The sequence below is a fragment of the Salmo salar genome, chromosome 09 (assembly GCF_965601325.2).
Source record: "Salmo salar chromosome 09, fSalSal1, whole genome shotgun sequence".
NCBI classification, from domain to species: Eukaryota; Metazoa; Chordata; class Actinopteri; order Salmoniformes; family Salmonidae; genus Salmo; species Salmo salar.
The window spans coordinates 131,422,766-131,441,605 of NC_138299.1; the positions used below are offsets into that span (position 1 = coordinate 131,422,766).

Sequence of the window (18,840 nt, forward strand, 5' to 3'; positions counted from 1 at the left end):
GTCACACACACAGGAATAGGGTTCAACCTTGACAAGGTTGATTGATTGGTTGATTGGTTGATTGGTTGATTGATTGATTGGTTGATTGATTGTACTCACCAGGTCCATCCGTGTTTGTTGGACATGGAGTATTTCTCCATGATGGCAGTGAGGCGGAGGAGAGAGAACTTCTGCAGCAGGCTGAGCTGGCCTGCTGATTGGTTGGTGATCTGGAGCGAGGCCACTGAGTGGCTGAGCCGTTTGGACATCTGGAAGCTGGGCCATCGCAGACTAATGCCAGATAGAGAGAGAGGACAATAGTTAATATAAGTTCCAAATGGCACCCTATTCCCTATATAGCACACTACTTTTGATCAGATCCCCAAAGGGAAAGTATGCAGGGAAAAGGTGCACTATCTAGGAAATAGAGAGACATTTGAGATGCAACCTTTGACAATGATGTCAAGACTTCACCTCTAAAATATGGACTATCAGTATGGAAATAAGGACAGGATAATGATTTCTACAAGGAACTAAACACTGAGATGTTAATAACCATTTGAGGACTATGATTCTTACCGGTTGGGTCTGGTTAGTGATGCTCCCACCCCTGAGTCCCTCCTCTCTCTGTGTCCTGTACAGTGAGTCTCAATGAGGGACACGCCGTCTCTGTCCCTGTCACTGGCTGTGCTCTGTCCCTCCAGAACAGACGTCCCCTCAAAGTCCAGCGTGATCTGGCTGGAAGACTGCAATCCTGCAGGCTGGATCCCCTGTCCGTCCAGGCCTGCAGAGGGCAGCATGTTCTTGGACCAGTGGTCCACTATCTGCTGCAGGCCGTTGACGTGCTGCAGGATGTCATCCATGTGGGGGAACAGGTCTTCCTTCTCCAGGTCCAGCAGGTCTCCAGTAGAGGCATAGAGGTGAGACCCAGGGACGTTGTCATACACACTGATCCTACTGCCCCGTGGGCAGAACTGGGTGGCCGGGCGGGGGTGGAACTCCCTGGGGTTAGAGTTAGGTCGGGGGTTGGGGTTGGACTGAGGCTCCAGGGGGTTGAGGCTGCCGCTGTGCCAGGGGACGGAGGCCCCCGGGGTGGGGGAGAGGCTCTCTATGGACAGGGCCTTGGGAAAGGTGCCAGGCTTGTGGTCTTTGGGTATGTGGACCACCAGGTCCTCGTAGGAGCGGTACTCGTTATGCCGGTTGTGTTCGGCCACTCCACTGTTCCACTGCAGGCTGGAGAACACGGCCAAGTCCTCCAGATACATGCCACTGCGCTTGGCGTTGGACCGGTCCGTCCGCTGGGAGTGGGGCTTCCTCTCCTTCAGACTGGGGGAGGAGACGGTGCTGCCGCTGGAGTGGCTGCCCTCACTGCTGGAGGGGCACTGGGGGGTTAGCCCTAGGATTGGTCCCCCAGTGGATACCTCCGCCCCCGACCCGTCCCCATTGGTGATCTCCACACAGGGCATCGTCTTCAGGGCCTGCGGGTCCATCTGCAGTACCGGAGCGCTGATAACCAGCATCTTGCTCCACCCCCTATCCAACGTTCCCCGGGAACGTAGCGTCTCCATGCGGCGCAGGAAGTCCTTGGCTCGGGTCCGTCCGGCGCGGTCGTTTTTGGTGGGCAGCGAGCCGTAATAGGGGAGGTGCTTAGGGAGGTGTGGTAGGGTAAGGGAGGTGGAGTCAGGTTCAGGCATGGCTGCAGAGTTGGAGTAGTTCCGGTTAGAGCAGTCTGAGTCCTCTGTGCTCACAGCCTGGTGGCCACTCCCCCCACTGCTCTCACTGTGGAGAGATGAGACCTCTGGTTCGCTGAGGTCAGTTAGAACACTCTCGCTACTGGTAGTGTTCCGCAGGCCCCGCCCCTCCCCCTCCCTGGGACTCTGCCCCTCTCCCTTTAGTCTGGACCAGCGGCGGCTCGTCCACTCAAACGTCCATTTGTCACTGATGGCAAACAGGTCCTCCTCATCAGAGTCTTCACTCTGAATACACAGTAAGACGACACAGATATTGTGAGATCTGTGAGGGTGTAACATCACAGCCTATCTGTATCTCTATCTGTTCCAGGAAGGAGAGACAAATGTCATCTGCATTTTCCTGACAGTTAACAACGGAGCCAGAGGATGTGTCTGTTCAGTTATAATCACATTACAGTTCTATACATCGATCACATAATCATGATGATATAACCTCCTAATCTGGTTTTACAGCCATAAATAAACCAATCGGAAATGTCCTGAAGCCTAGAGGGACTTCCCTCCAGCATGAAGGAAGTTGAAACAACAGAGGTGATTTGTACGTCCCAAATGGCACCCTATTCCTTATAGTAAACTACATGTGACCAGGGCTAATAGGGCTCTGGTTAAAAGTAGTACACCCTTTAGGGAATACGACAATGGACACATCTCACATATCACAGGATCTGGGTTAGAGGGATGGAAGGAAAGAGGGATGGAAGGATAGAGGGGTAAGAGGAAGAGGAGTCTTGTTGTTACAGGACTACTACTTGGCCGATATCCTCAGTAATTATTACCATAATACCTTAGAAAGGTATACATAATAGCCTTGCATTGACTAAAGCTGTTATACAATATCACTGTGCAACGGAAACAGGATCATAACGGTCATAATATAGAATAATATTATAATAATTAAAACCTCTACTTACCTTTTTCTTAGGAAGGTTGCCGTCTAGTTTCATAGAGGCACACTTGTTCAAGGTGTTGAGTCGTCTGGAAGAGAAACAAGCCAGATGGATGTAAACAATAACAATCTCAGAGATCATCCTTCTCTTCAAGAGAAGTCACCAGGAATAGACACAGTCAGTTCTCCAGTCCAGGAGTTAAATGACTGTGGGGCTGACAACTACCCAGCAAGGGCAGAACAAACCTAATCATGCCTGCTAACTGTGGCTAATAACTTAATGTTAATGGACAGATGCTCTCTGGCCTCTCTCGCTCTATCTCCCTGCCAGTCCGTCTGCTTCTGGCCTCTCTCTCCCTGACAGGGACCTAATTGGTGAAGACTGCTGAGGCGCTGTGGTTCACAGAGATTCTCCATCAACAGCTAATGGACTAGTCTCTGCTGCTACTCCAGCCACACACAGACTTCATGTCCCTGCTCCTTCTTAGTCACTCTCTCCAGTCTGAGAGTTGGGGCCTGTGGGACAGCTAGCCTGGCATAGAGTAGGAGAGTAGAGGCCTGTGGGACAGCTAGCCTGGCAGAGAGTAGGAGAGTAGTGGCCTGTGGGACAGCTAGCCTGGCATAGAGTAGGAGAGTAGAGGCCTGTGGGACAGCTAGCCTGGCAGAGAGTAGGAGAGTAGTGGCCTGTGGGACAGCTAGCCTGGCATAGAGTAGGAGAGTAGAGGCCTGTGGGACAGCTAGCCTGGCAGAGAGTAGGAGAGTAGTGGCCTGTGGGACAGCTAGCCTGCCAGAGAGTAGTGGAGTAGTGGCCTGTGGGACAGCTAGCCTGCCAGAGAGTAGGAGTGTAGGGGTCTGTGGGACACCTAGCCTGGCAGAGAGTAGGGGAGGCTGGCCTACTGCAAAGGTAAATGACACAGAAACACTCAGGCCAACAAGCTGCCCTGCCTATGCAACAACGACAACAACAAAAACTTCTGTCAAGCGCCAGCAAAATGGCGCTTGACAGAAGATTTGCGGCGTGACAGTCATAACGTTTTACCACTCCAGATATTGTCCCATGCAGGGTTTATGTGGATTCTGTGACAGTAAAAAGCTTCAGATGTAGTAGAGTTAGAAGATGCTAGCCTCTAGCCTTCTCCTGCTGCTCTGGAGCCAACAGGATACAGTAGGGCTTTGTTGCTGTGTCCCAAATGGTACCCTATTCCCTATATAGTACACTTCTTTTGACCGGGGCCCATAGAGCTCTAGTCAAATGTATGGCACTATAGGGAATAGGTTGCCATTTCAGACTCAGCCTAGGTCAGTTCCCATAGTCTTTACAGTGGCTGTTGGAGCCTGTAGACCCTATAGAGAGTGTTGAGGTCCCCTAACTTCTTCTAAAGACAAAAAAGTTTTGACTGTTGAGCATAATAGAGCCTGAATAATCAGGGATCAAAGAGAAAACAGTAGTGGAGAGCATGACACATCTATCTGTTCCTCTCAGCCCCATGGCCAGTGTGGAGGGAGGAGGGGTTCCTCTGCTCACCACACACGGTGACAGGCAGACAGCATGTTTGCCAGCCTCCTCTGGGTCCAGGTGACCATAAAGAAGCTGAAAAGTCAAGGATGGTGTAGGGGGGTGACACTCACAGGGAGACAGAGTCACAGGGAGGTGGGAGCTGGGAGGCATTGTCTGCAGGGCTAGTTTGGAATGTAGATTAGTTGCTTAAGGGTTGTTTGGAGTCACAGTGTGTTAATCTGTGAAGGCAGCCCTTTCCCTCCTCCTACTTTGGCTTCATCACAAATTGCACCCTATATAGTGCACTATTTCGACAAGATTCCTATGGGCCCTGGACAAAAGTAGTGCACTATATAAGGAATAGGGTGCCATTTGGGACAAAGCCCTTCTTTTTGCTGACACTCTCTGGAGAAAGTTAGCAACATAGCAACATAAGGCAGCATGGGGAACTAAAAGGCTGTTTTTAACCCAATCATAGACAGTTCATGTCTTGGCATAGCAGAGGGTAAACAATGGTGATGTTGAACTTGACCACTAGTCTTGCCAGACGGAAGAAGGTTTGAAAAACAGGCCCAGAGGGGTATACTACAAAGCAGGATTAGTGAGTTAGCCAGATAAACAACCATAAATAACTATTGATTTTCTGGTTCATTAAGAAAGTTAAACTTATATACAGTGCATTCGGAAAGTATTCAGACCTCTTGAGTTTTTCCCCCAAAAATGTATGTTACAGCCTTTTCTAAAATGGATTAAGTTATTAAATTCCCTCATCAATCTACAGATAAAACCCTGTAATGACCAAAAAAACAGGTCTTTAGAAATTGTTGCAAATTAATAATAAAAAACAAACTGAAATATCACATTTACATAAGTATTCAGACCCTTTACTCAGTACTTTGTTGAAGCACTTTTGGGAGCGATTACAGCCTTGAGTCTTCTTCGGTATGACGCTACAAGCTTGGCACACCAGTATTTGGGGAGTTTCTCCCATTCTTCTCTGCAGATCCTCTCAAGCTCTGTCGGATTGGATGGGGAGCATTGCTGCACAGCTATTTTCAGGTCTCTCCAGAGAAATTAGATCGGGTTCAAGTCCGGGCTCTGGCTGGGACACTCAAGGACATTCAGAGACTTGTCCCGAAGCCACTCCTGCGTTGTCTTGGCTGTGTGCCTCGGGTCATTGTCCTTTTGGAAGGTGAACCTTCACCCCAGTCTGAGGTCCTGAGCGCTCTGGAGCAGGTTTTCATCAAGGATCTCTCTGTACTTTGCTCCATTCATCTTTCCCTTGATCCTGACTAGTCTCCCAGTCCCTGCCGCTGAAAAACATCCCCACAGCATGATGCTGCCACCACCATGCTTCACTGTAGGGATGGTGCCAGGTTTCCTCCAGACGTGACACTTGGCATTCAGGCCAAAGAGTTCAATCTTGGTTTCATCAGACCAGCGAATCTTGTTTCTCATGGTCTGAATTCTTTAGGTGCCTTTTGGCAAACTCCAAGTGGGCTGTCATGTGCCTTTTACTGAGGAGTGGCTTCCGTCTGGCCACTCTACCATAAATACCTGATTGGTGGAGTGCTGCAGAGATGGCTGTCCTTCTGGAAGGTTCTCCCATCTCCTCAGAGGAAATCTGGAGCTCTGTCAGAGTGGGCACCTCCCTAACTAAGGCCCTTCTCCCCTGATTGCTCAGTTTGGCGGGGCGGAAAGATCTAGGAAGATTCTTGGTGGTTCCAAACTTCTTCCATTTAAGAATGATGGAGGCCACTGTGTTCTTGCAATGCTGCAAATTTTTTTTGGTACCCTTCCCCAGATCTGTGCCTCGACACAATCCTGTCTCGGAGCTCTACGGACAATTCCTTCGATCTCATGGCTTGGTTTTTACTCTGACATGCACTGTCAACTGTGGGACCTTATATAGACTGGTGTGTGTCTTTCCAAATCATGTTCAATCAATTGAATTAACCACATGTGGACTCCAGGCAAGTTGTAGAAACATCTCAAAGATGATTAGTGGAAACAGGATGCACCTGAGCTCAATTTCGAGTCTCATAGCAAAGGGTCTGAATACTTATGTAAATAAGGTATTTCTGTTTTTATTTGTAATACATTTGCAAAAAATTCGAAACCTGTTTTCGCTTCGTCATTATGGGGTATTGTGTGTAGATTGATGAGGAAAACAATGTATTCAATTAACTTTAGAACAAGACTGTACCGAAACAAAATGTGGAAAAATTCAAAGGGTCTGAATACTTTCCGAATGCACTGTATGTGTTTTTGGTTGTTGAGTCAATTAGAGAATGCCCATTTCAAGTTTATCTTTCCATAAAATCAAAAGTTATTTCACAATATTTTAGTTAGCTGGCTACCCCTCTAGTCTGCTCGGTTGGATAATCTATTGTGCTGTTTGTTTTCTTCTGGTGGCTGTGTAACGTTAGTGTGAGGTTTCTGTGACATCTGTCTAGTAAAGGACTCCTAGATGCGTGAGTTGCTTGTTGTTCACAGTGATTGTCACTCTGTCAGTTTAAGCGGTGTAGATCCATTTCACTTCCCTGAGGCTCAAACACTCAGCTCTCTCTGGCGTTACCTTACTGACTGACATACAAACTCACACAGTCAACCTCAACTAAATGACACTGGAATTTGTATGGAAGTAGTATGGAAAATCCAACCAGGTTAAATCCACTCACCTGCACAGAGGTTCCACCAGGTCTTTGTCCAGAAAGTCATGGTCTTTCTTCACATGAGAGATGTCGATGGGGAACTGAGAGTCTGAGGAGGAGGAAACAGATTAACAGATTAACTGCTGCTATTAGATTAAAGATACAACTTTAAATAGTTCAGTCCATTTCTCCTCTCAGTAGTTATCTAGCTCCTTAATAGGGCAGCAGGCTGTACACATGTGGCAGATCACAACCAACTTCACTTTTTAATTCAGGAAGTTAAACGGAACAGCTATGAGAAGGAAAGCACATTGTTTCCAGAGACCTATCCAGGAGAGAGAGAGAGAGAGAGAGAGAGAGAGAGAGAGAGAGAGAGAGAGAGAGAGGTAATGAAGAGAGACAGGGCTTGCCCAAATAACGGCACTGAGCAGTAGCAGCATTACGTCTGTCTCTGGGTATTGGCCTCCTGTTATCTAACACACCAGCTCCGTCCCAATTGGCACCTTATTGCCTACATAGTGCACTACTTTTGACCAGGCCCATAGTCCACTATGTAGGGAATAGGGTGCCATTTGGGACGCAGTCACAGATTCACTTCAGACCCTCAATATTACATCCTACTGCATGCATGTGGTATCATTGACTGTTTTATGAAAAGCAACGCAGCATGGTCTGTCACATAAGGAGAAACACAGATATCAAAATACACTCAGACAGATCTGGGTCGGGGGAGCCGCAGCCGGCAGGAATTGTGAAATGGTTTCAAAATGTACTTACTTTATACTCAATCTTCAAGTCTACTCATCAGTGTCTACCTTAATACAACAGCTTCACATGAATTGGGCTCCTGAGTGGCGCAGCGGTCTAAGGCACTGCATCTCAGTGCAAGAGGCGTCACTACAGACACCCTGGTTTGAATCCAGGCTGTTTCACTACTGGCTGTGATTGGGAGTCCCATAGGGTGGCGCACACTTGGCCCAGTGTAGTCTGGGTTTGGCCGGTGTAGGCAGTCATTGTAAATAAGAATTTGTTCTTAACTGACTTGCCTAGTTAAAATAAAGATCAAATAAAATAAATTTGAAACACTACAGTCTTGGTAAACATGGTTTCCTTTACTGAGCAAGCTGTATGGAGCTGAATACAGGGGGACATAATGTGGATAGCAGTGGAGAGATTGTAGCTGCGGCTTTCCATACACACTGATACAATCGCACATGCAGCCACACGTACGCACATACAAACACACTCAGTGTGTCTCCTTTACAACAGGCTACAATCCCTGTCACCAAGAGATTCATGACACTCTCTCACTTCAAAAGACCTGGAGCACCGAGGGTGCTGGGAAGGAGGAGGGGAGCAGGGGTGAGGAGGAGGGGAGCAGGGGTGAGGAGGAAAGGGTAGTAGGGGTGAGGAGAGCTGGCTGCTTCTAAACCATGATGATAAAACTTTTTCCCATGACCTCTTTGTTTTAGTGTGCTGGACATGTTTGGGTAGTAACTCTAGCCAGGAACTATCCAGACCAAAGCCCAATTGAGTCTTTCTCTTTCTCTCTTTCTCTCCTCCCTCCCTCCATGGGTGAGTTGAAAGAAGCTGTAGACCTGAGACTCCTGAGGACAGCTGTGTAAATGAAACTGCCAGAGGAAAGGACATGAGAGGAGAGGACATAAGAGGAGAGGAGAGGACATGAGAGGAGGGGAGAGGACATGAGAGGAGAAGACATGCGAGTGTATGAGAGGACATGAGAGGAGAGGACATGAGAGGAGAGGATAGGACATGAGAGTGTAGGAGAGGACATGAGAGGAGATGAGAGGAGAGGACATGACAGGAGAAGACATGCGAGTGTATGAGAGGACATGAGAGGAGAGGATAGGACATGAGAGTGTAGGAGAGGACATGAGAGGAGAGGACATGAGCGTGTAGGAGAGGACATGAGAGTGTAGGAGAGGACATGAGGGGAGAGGAGAGGATAGGACATGAGAGGAGAGGACATGAGAGGGTAGGAGAGGAATGGAAAGGACACGACATGGGACAGGGTTGGGTTGGGTAGGGATGGGCAGTGTAAGAGGAAGTCAGACTGTGCCAGATGATTCACTCCTCATATAGAAACTCATTGCTGAGAGGTGTATAAAATCGAGCATACAGCCATGCAATCTCCATAGACAAACATTGGCAATAGAATGGCCTTGCTGAAGAGCTCAGTGACTTTCAACGTGGCACCGTCATAGGATGCCACCTTTCCAACAAGTCAGTTCGTCAGATTTCTGCCCTGCTAGTGCTGCCCCAGTCAACTGTAAGTGCTGTTATTGTGATGTGGAAATGTCTTGGAGCAACAACGGCTCAGCCACAAAGTGGTAGGCCACACAAGCTCACAGAACGGGACCACCGAGTGCTGAAGCGTGTAGTGTGTAAAAATCATCTGTCCTCGGTTCCATAACTCACTACCGAGTTCCAAAATGCCTCTGGAAGCAACGTCAGCACAATAACCCGAATGTTCCAACTGTAAATAGTTCCATCTGTAAAGTTTGGTGGAGGAATAATGGCCCGGGGCTGTTTTTCATGGTTTGGGCTAGGCCCCTTAGTTCCAGTGAAGGGTAATCTTAATGCTACAGCATACAATGACATTCTAGACAAAGCTAAAATCAACAGTAGCTCATTTCACAACAGATGTTACGTTTCAAAATAAAACTGCCGTTTTTGTTTTATAGTTGGTCTGTTATGACTTTGTGTGTGTGTGTGTGTGTGTGTGTGTGTGTGTGTGTGTGTGTGTGTGTGTGTGTGTGTGTGATCTTTTGGGTACCCTTCCCCAGATCTGTGCCTCGACACAATCCTGTCTCGGAGCTCTATGGAGATGCCAGCATTGTTCTGGTGTATTATTGGGTGATTAAGTTTATTACCTTCAAAGAGCTGAGCATATTGGGGGAATCCTGCCGCTCGTAGCCAATCACACGCCTCCTTCGCCTCGAGTTCTGAAACAGAACAAGAAAACATTTCTTGTCAGTCAGAGTAACAACAATAAACAATATGTCCAACACGGAGTGTTGGGTAGGGGGTATTCACTGATTCACTGAATCATTTCACTCTTTTGTTTTATCAATTATGGGAAGAAAATCCATCCATTTGTCCAACTGTTTTTTGTCAACAACAACAAAAACACCCATCAGCAACCAGCAGCACTCACCATGGAAGGCTGTTCTCTTGGAAGAACAAAAAACAGAAACAGAGAGTATGTAAGTTAAGTATTTCCCTGTACTGTATGTAACAATAAAACTTGAACTTGAACTAGTACTAAGGTGATAGATAGTTGGTCCCTCAGGTAGACCGACATAAAACCTTGTGACTATCTGAGGTCTGGTCTCTAAGCTTCTAACTCTTCCAGCTTGGATTTGAGCTCTATAACCTGACCACAGAGCCCAAAGAGGGGTGAAATAAATACAAGTCAGGATACACTGCTGGACAGCAGAGGGATCAGCACAGGAAGACATGGGATATGTATTTCTACAACTGCAACTTTAAAGTCATAGCTATCATTTTTATTGTCTCAACACTGCATTTTTGTTGTGTTTTTTTAATCTGAGTTTTACAAAATATTAGACTTGTCAAACAGAAGAAATCTACAAATCATACTAAATATAGATATCATAGCAAAGCAAAGCCAGCAGATCAAACTGTCCTGGACTGACAGTCTTATGTTCTCTAGATACACTATACAAAAGTATGTGGACACCCCTTCAAATTAATAGGTTCGGCTATTTCAGCCACACCCGTTGATGACAGGTGTATAAAATGGAGCACACAGACATGCAATCTCCATAAACAATGACCTTACTGAAGAGCTCAGTGACTTTCCATCTGTCACCGTCATAGGATGCTTCCTTTCCAACAAGTCAGTTCGTCAGATTTCTGCCCTACTAGAGCTGCCCCAGTCAACTGTAAGTGCTGTTATTGTGAAGCGGAAATGTATTGGAGCAACAACGGTTCAGCCACAAAGTGGTAGGCCACACAAGCTCACAACCGGACCACCGAGTTCTGAAGCGCGTAGCGTGTAAAAATCGTCTGTCCTCAGTTGCAACACTCTGAGTTCCAAACTGCCTCTGGAAGCAACATCAGCACAAGACCTGTTCATTGGGAGCTTCATGAAATGGGTTTCCATGGCCGAGCAGCTGCACACAAGCCTAAGAACACCATAAGCAATGCCAAGTGTTGGCTGGAGTGGTGTAAAACCCGCCACTATTGGACTCTGGAGCAGTGGAAAGGCGTTCTCTGGAGTGATGAATCACGCTTCACCATCTGGCAGTCCGACGGACTAATCTGGGTTTGGTGTATGCCAGGAGAACGGTTGGTGCTGGAGGAATAATGGTCTGGGCTGTTTTTCATGGTTCGGGCTAGGCCCCTTAGTTCCAGAGAAGGGAAATCTTAACATTACAGCATACAATGTCATTCTAAATGATTCTGTGCTTCCAACTTGGTGACAACAGTTTGGGGAAGGCCGTTTCCTGTTTCAGCATGACAATGCCCCCGTGCACAAAGCGAGGTCCATACACAATGGTTTGTTGAGATCGTTGCGGGAGAACTTGACTGGCCTGCACAGACTCCATCAAATATGTTTGGGATGAATTGGAACGCCGACTGCGAGCCAGGCCTAATCTCTCAACATCAGTGCCCAACCTCACTTATGCACTAATGTGGCTGAAACTGGAAGAAAATCCCCGCAGCAATGTTCCAACATCCAGTGTAAAGCCTTCCCAAAAGAGTGGAGGGTGTTATAGCAGCAAAGGGGGGAGCAACTTCATATTAATGCCCATGATTTTGGAATGAGATGTTCAACGAGCAGTTGTCCACATACTTTTGGTCATGTAGTGTATATGGTGGTCAGCACAATAATCAAAGGGACTGGGGCTTCAACACAACCTGAATTTAAATGTCCAGGCAGCCTCCTGACAGAGCAGCTGTCCTGTCCTGTCCCCTACAGGTGACCCCAAGCGGTGACCCCTGTGGTGGGATCATGACCTGACCCTGCTGACACCTGAGGGGTGACGTCCCCTCTCTGGTTCCGAGCTCCTGACCCACATGAAAAGAAGCAGACTGACCTCTCTCGTCTAACTAACAGAACAGACCCTCTCTCCCTCCTCTCTCACTCTCTCCTCTCTCACTCTCACTTACTACTGTCACTTCTCTCTCAGTCTCACTTCTCTCACTCCTCAACTTACACACCAGACCCCTCTCACTCCCCTCACTTCTCAGCCAACACACCACTCTCACAAAAAAATCAATAGGTTACTAGAAGATGATCTAATAAAATTCAAAAACACATTCCAATTCTTTTCCATCTACTATGAACAAAAATATTCTCAACTACCTGGCACTACAGACATAGACAGTCCAGATTTGATATGGAAGTCTGTTATAGAAGTCTGTTTATATCCCAAACCTGTCCTCCTGTTCCAAGATGATCCCAACTCCACAGTGAAGCCGCTACAATAGTCTTGTGCAGTGAAGCAGTATACTCCAGGCACGTTGGTGTGTAGACTGACTAGATCCCAGCTAGTGTTATTAATATCACAGTAGATCAACACAATAGCAACATCCTGCACCCCATATCCATCAACAGTCACCAACAATGTCTGGTGTAGATAAAGAGGACAGAGGACCACTCCACTCCAAACAGGTATCACAGCATGTTTTTTGTTTTTTTACCATGTAAGTTGACTGAGAACATGTTCTCATTTACAACAACAACCTGGGGAATAGTTACAGGAGAGAGGGGGGGATAAATCAGCCAATTGTAAACTGGGGATGATTAGGTGGCCATGATGGTACAGTATAAAGACCAGATTGGGAATTTAGCCAGGACACCAGGGTTAACTCTTACAATAAGTGCCATGGATCTTTAGTGACCACAGAGAGTCAGGACACCTGTTTAACATCCCATCTGAAAGTCAGCACCCTACACAGGGCAATGTCCCCAATCACTGCCATGGGGCATATTTAAAGAATTTTAGACCAGAGGAAAGGGTGCCTCCTACCGGCCCTCCAACACCACTTCCAGCAGCATCTGGTCTCCCATCCAGGGACTGACCAGGACCAACCCTGCTTAGCATCAGAAGCAAGCCAGCAGTGGGATGCAGGGTGGTATGCTGCTCGCATGGTATGTCTGTTCCCGCCCCTGTCTGTGTCTGACGCTCTGTGACGCACTAGTTGTTTATCACAGTTCATCCCACCTGGGTCTCCATACAGAACTGTCTGTGACAGAGATAACCTTCCACTGTAACTTCATTTGTCCTGTCTGTACCACACCTTTCTCCAACCCCTGCTCTGTGGCTATACTTTACCCCACTCCTCTCTCAAAACACCGTGACCATCTGCTTTGTGACTCACCTGTGTTGTGACTAACCTGTGTTGTGACTAACCTGTGTTATTACAGCGCTGTGTCTACATGTCAATGACTAGTGACTTTGGTCCGCAGACCGACAGGTCAGACCACCAACTGAATAAATATTAACAGTTCCCAGAGGGAGAATGTGTGTACCAAATGTCACCCTATTCCCTATATAGTGCAACACGTTTGCGCAGAGCTCTATGAGCCCATATGGATCTGGTCAAAAGTAGTGCACTATAAAGGGAATAGGGTACCATTTGGAATGCAGACAGAAGGTCCCTGGATGACAACGTCCATGTTTACCTCTACATTCACGTCAGATCACTGTTCACTCCAGTGACCTCCATAACAGGATCACATCACAGGTTCAACATGAGAAATCTCCCAGCAGCAAAGATAACTGACACTACGCAGGCCAACTAGACAAAGGACCAGCATGCTCAACTCTATCTATGTACAAGTCTTTGAGTGCAGTAAGGACACATGATAGAAAAGGAAAACCTCCAGTCACTGTCACTAGTCTTAAGATAGCAGCATCAGAGGTCACAGAAGTGAAAGAACTAAGACTTTCCGTGAGTTCAGGTCTTTCTCTCTCTTCCGACTAGCCTGTCCTGCCAGTTGTATATTGTATTGAGTACAGTAGAGCCATATTGTTCTACTAAACCACATGGTGAGAGTGCCTCCAGCTCCATTCTTTGTCCCACAGCTGGAGGTGGGACTGTTGGGAACAGACCAGGGAATATGATCTGGGAATTCCACAATCTCGAAACATTCTGTTCCAACTGACGTTCCAACGTCCCTTTTCCTTTCCTCCATGGAGAAACGGCTGGCCTGCATCCCAAATAGCACCCTATTGCCTGTAAGTGCACTACTTTTGACCAGGGCCCATCAAAAGTAGTGCACTATATAGGAAACAGGTTGCCATTTGGGACGTACACCAGGTCGGACAGCGAGCCAGGACGAGAACTGCCTGTTACTACACAACCATGGCTGTAAAACTGTGTACAGTGTAATCATGTTACTGTGTACAGTGTAATCATGTTACTGTGTACAGTGTAATGTTGCATTGCCACAATGACATGAAACCCAGTACGGTGGGTGTGTTACTAAGGTGTGTGTGTGTGGCCGACCAACCTATCCCTACAGGGGATGCTCCTTCCTCTTCTTGCGCAACAAGATTCCCTATATAGGAACATTCCCTGGCAGTGTCCCAAATGGCACCCTATTCCGTAATAATATAGTGCACTACTTTTGACCAGGGTTCATAGGGATGCAGACTTGGAGTGGCTGGTGGAGGGTTGAGCTGACCCTGCTAGTACAAGCCCTAATCATTACCCTAACCCTGCCTGCCTGGTTGGCTGACAACAACATGACAGAGATGCATGACAGAGTCCGGAATGATACAAGCAGTTAACAAAGCTAACTGGTTATACTTCCAAATGTGTAGATCAACACCTATACAACATGATCTAAGGAAACATGCTCTTGTGAAAGAAAAAAAATACAATCACTACACTAAACTTGTCTACATTCTAAAGAAATAAGAGTAACGCTTGAGAGATAAATGCTCCCTGTATTAGTCCAATATAAAAGAAAATCCAAAATATTCTCAACTATGTAATGACCAGACTGTAAGAAACAGATGGTGGTTTACTCACTGATTATCTTCATCATACAGTCATTATGATGTGGTTCTACAGATGTTCTACAGACGTATTAGTTCTCCTCTTCCCACACAGCAGTAAGTAATGTTAGATTCCAGCTCTCTAGTGCTGCTGAGAGATACTGATCTCTACTGATCCCTCTCACATCCAAACATCCCTCTTTCTCTCTCTTTCGCTCTGTTTCTCTCTTTCTTTCTTTCTCAATCCCCTCTCCTTTTCTCCTTCTCTCTCCCCCTCTCTCTCTCTCTTTTTCTCTCTCTCTCTCTCTTTCCATCTACCCTCAAACCGCCATGTGGCCACCCTCTGATCTCTCTCTAGCTCCACCCCTTTCTGCTGTTCCCCACTCTTCTCCCCTCCTTGTACCCTCTATCCCTCCTCTACCCCTCCTCCATCCCTCCTCTATCCCTCCTCTACCATCCTCTACCCCTCCCCTCCTCTATCCCTCCCCTCCTCTATCCCTCCTCTACCACTCCCCTCCTCTATCCCTAACCCTCCCCTCCCCTACCCCTCCTCTATCCCTCCTCTACCTCTACCCTCCTCTACCCCTCCTCTACCTCTACCCTCCTCTACCCCTCCCCTCTTCTATCCCTCCTCTACCCCTCCTCTATCTCTACCCCTCCTCTACCCCTCCCCTCTTCTATCCCTCCTCTACCCCTCCTCTACCTCTACCCCTCCTCTACGCCTCCCCTCTTCTATCCCTCCTCTACCCCTCCTCTACCCTCCCCTCCACTACCCCTCCCCTACCTCTCCCCTCCTCTATCCCTCCTCTACCCTCCCCTCCACTACCCCTCCCCTACCTCTCCCCTCCTCTATCCCTCCTCTCCCCTCCTCTTCCCTCCCCTACCCCTCCTCTATCCCTCCTCTACCCTCCCCTACCCCTCCTCTACCACTCCCCTCCTCTATCCCTCCTCTACCCTCCCCTACCCCTCCTCCTTCCGACCTCTACCCAACCTCTACCCCTCCTCTATCCCTCCTCTACCCCTCCCCTACCCCTCCCCTAACCCTCCTCTACCCCTCCCATACCCCTCCTCTATCCCTACCCTACCCCGCGGTACCCACCTACCCAGCTCTGCCCACTACATCTCTCCCAGCACATTTTTGGCAGAGAACATCATGCCAGGAGCCAAGCAACAGGAGCTGTGCATACTAATGCCTGTGTGCAATGTGGGACTTTTCTCTCCAAAGACGTAATCCCAATGAAACCTCATCACTACAATCAAATGCTACGTAAAAGAGAGTATCGTTTGGACCCGTGGCTTGAGAATCCTTTACTCATCCCAGACCTCTTTCCATCTCCCCCCTCTACCACCTCCTCCCTGTCACACAGCCAGAGAGCTGGACATTGTTAGCTTTAGAGGGGGGAGTAAGGGAGGAGGGGTGGAGGTGGAGTTTCTTGATCCAGATGTTTTTCCAGCAAATCGACGGAACGGAAAAGCGTGGGCAGCTAAAGTGGGGAAAACCGAAGCATGACATAAAGCGTCAACAATCAGCAGCCATGAATCATACTTAGATCCTCAGAAAGCATCCCAAATGGTGCCCTACTCCCTATTTAGTGCATGAGAGAGAGAGCGAGAGAGAGAGAGCGCAAGAGAGAGAGTATATTGATTGTCAGTGTCAACAGCAGGATAACAGGAGGGCATGAGCTACAAATCTGAAGGCTGCAGGCTGCTGTTGTTGTCCTGACCGTGTCCCAAATGACACCCTATTCCCTACACTCTTAGAAAGAAAGTTGCTATCGAGAACCGAAAAACCTTTGAAGAACCCCTTTTGGTTCCAGGTAGAACCCTTTTGGGTTCCATGTAAAAACTCTTTCCACACAGGGTTCTACATGGAATCGAAAAGGGTTCTATCTGGAACCAAAAGGGGTTCTACCTGGAACCAAAAAGGGTTGTCCGATGGGGACAGCCAAAGGAACCCTTTCGAAGCCATTTTTCTAAATGTGTATATAATGCCCTACTTTTGACCAAAGTCCTATGGACCGTAGTCAAAAGTAATGCACTATAAAGTGAATAGGGTGCCATTTGGGATAACGCCCAGTGTTGAAGCCTGCCAGCTGGGTCAGAAGTCAGTTTCGCTCCATGTCCTTCTACATCCTTTCCAAACGCTCCGCTAAAAAAACGTTAGCTCAAAATTCGCTTTATTCATTAAAATACCTAATTTAACCAACACTCATCAATTTTTATGACCACCTGGCCCAACCATTTGGTTTTGAAGTATTGAAACCATATGATTTGAATGAAAAGTAGTTTAATAAACATGAACAGATGAATGTAAGAAGCCCTCATCATTTCAATAAGGCTACATGTCATATTAAACAGCATGTAAACACTCTAAATAGGTCAGGAGCCAGACATTATCTAGGCTACAGTGGCAAGAAAAAGTATGGAAACCCTTTGGAAATACCTGGATTTCTGCATAAATTGGTCATCAAATTGGATCTGATCTTGATCTAGATCACAACATTAGAAAAAACACAGTCTGCTTAAACCAATAACACACAAAAAATAATACGTTTTCATGTCTTTATTGAACACACCATGTAAACATTCACAGTGCAGGGTTGGAAAATGTATGTGAACCCTTGGATTTAATAACTGGTTGACCTTCCTTTGGCAGCATTAACCTCAACCAAACATTTTCTGTAGTTGCGGATCAGACCTGCACAACGGTCAGGAGCAATTTTGGACCAATCATCTTTATAAAACTGTTTCAGTTCAGCAATATTCTTGGGATGTCTGGTGTGAACTGCTCTCTTGAGGTCATGCTACAGCATCTCAATCAGGTTGAGGTCAGGACTCTGACTGGGCCACTCCAGAAGGCGTATTTTCTTCTGTTGAAGCCATTCGGATGTTGATTTACTTCTGTGTTTTGGGTCGTTGTCCTGTTGCATCACCCAACTTCTGTTGAGCTTCAATTGGTAGCCTAACATTCTCAGATAGACTAACATTCTCCTGCAAAATGTCTTGATAAACATGGGAACTAATTTTTCTGTCTATGATAGCAAGCTGTCCAGTCCCTGATGGCAGCAATGCAACCCCAAACCATGATGCTCCCTCCACCATACTTTATAGTCGGGATGAGGTTTTGATGTTGGTGCACTGTGCCTTTTTTTCTCCACACATAGTGTTGTGTGTTCCTTCCAAACAACTCAACTGTAGTTTCATCTGTCCACAGAATATTTTGCCAGTAGCGCTGTGGAACATCCAGGTGCACTTTTGCAAACTTCAGACGTGCAGCAATGGTTTTTTTGGACAGCAGTGGCTTCTTCCGTGGTGTCCTCCCATGAACACCATTCTTGTTTAGTGTTTTACATATCGTAGACTCGTCAAAAGAGCTGTTTGCATGTTCCAGATATTTCTGTAAGTCTTTAGCTGACACTCTAGGATTCTTCTTAACCTCAATGAACATTCTGCGCTGTGTTCTTGCAGTCATCTTTGCAGGATGGCCACTCCTAGGAAGAGTAGCAACAGTGCTGAACTTTCTCCATTTATAGACAATTTGTCTTACTGTGAACTAATGAACATCAAGGCTTTTAGAGATACTTTTGTAACCCTTTCCAGTTTTATGCAAGTCAACAATTCTTAATCTTAGGTCTTCTGAGATCTCTTTCGTTCGAGGCATGGGTCACATCAGGCAATGCTTCTTGTGAACAGCAAACTCAAATTTTGTGAGTGTTTTTTATAGGGCAAGGCAGCTCTAAACAACATCTCCAACCTCGTCTCATTGATTGGACTCCAGGTTAGCTGACTCCTGACTCCAATTAGCTTTTGGAGAAGTCATTAGCCTAGAGGTTCACATACATTTTCCAACCTACACTGTGAATGTTTAAATGATGTATTCAATGTAGACAAGAAAGCACACTATGATTGTTTATTGTTGTGACTTAGATGAAGATCAGATCAAATTGTATGACCAATTTATGCAGAAATCCAGGTAATTCCAAAGGGTTCACATACTTTTTCTTGCCACTGTATATTATTTCAATTATTTCAAGGCTATTCTACAAAGAAATACATTGTGAACATTTGCGAC

General features: G+C 46.8%; 1 protein-coding gene across 9 annotated transcripts in view; it reads right to left on the reverse strand.

Moving 5' to 3' along the window:
* The window catches only part of stard13b (StAR-related lipid transfer (START) domain containing 13b), a 124,750-nt gene that overhangs the window by 7,495 nt on the left and 98,415 nt on the right, over positions 1-18,840 (reverse strand). For 8 of the 9 annotated variants that reach the window (XM_014214523.3, XM_045724518.2, XM_045724517.2 and 5 more), the window contains 5 exons: positions 9,663-9,734; positions 6,796-6,877; positions 2,642-2,705; positions 559-1,955; positions 100-270 (listed from right to left, as the gene is read on the reverse strand). In XM_014214523.3, the coding sequence (XP_014069998.3) occupies positions 100-270; positions 559-1,955; positions 2,642-2,705; positions 6,796-6,877; positions 9,663-9,734 (1,786 nt within the window). Of the gene's footprint in view, positions 1-99; positions 271-558; positions 1,956-2,641; positions 2,706-6,795; positions 6,878-9,662; positions 9,735-14,802; positions 15,186-18,840 lie in introns of those variants that run through there. The other variant, XM_014214533.3, reaches the window with a different exon arrangement.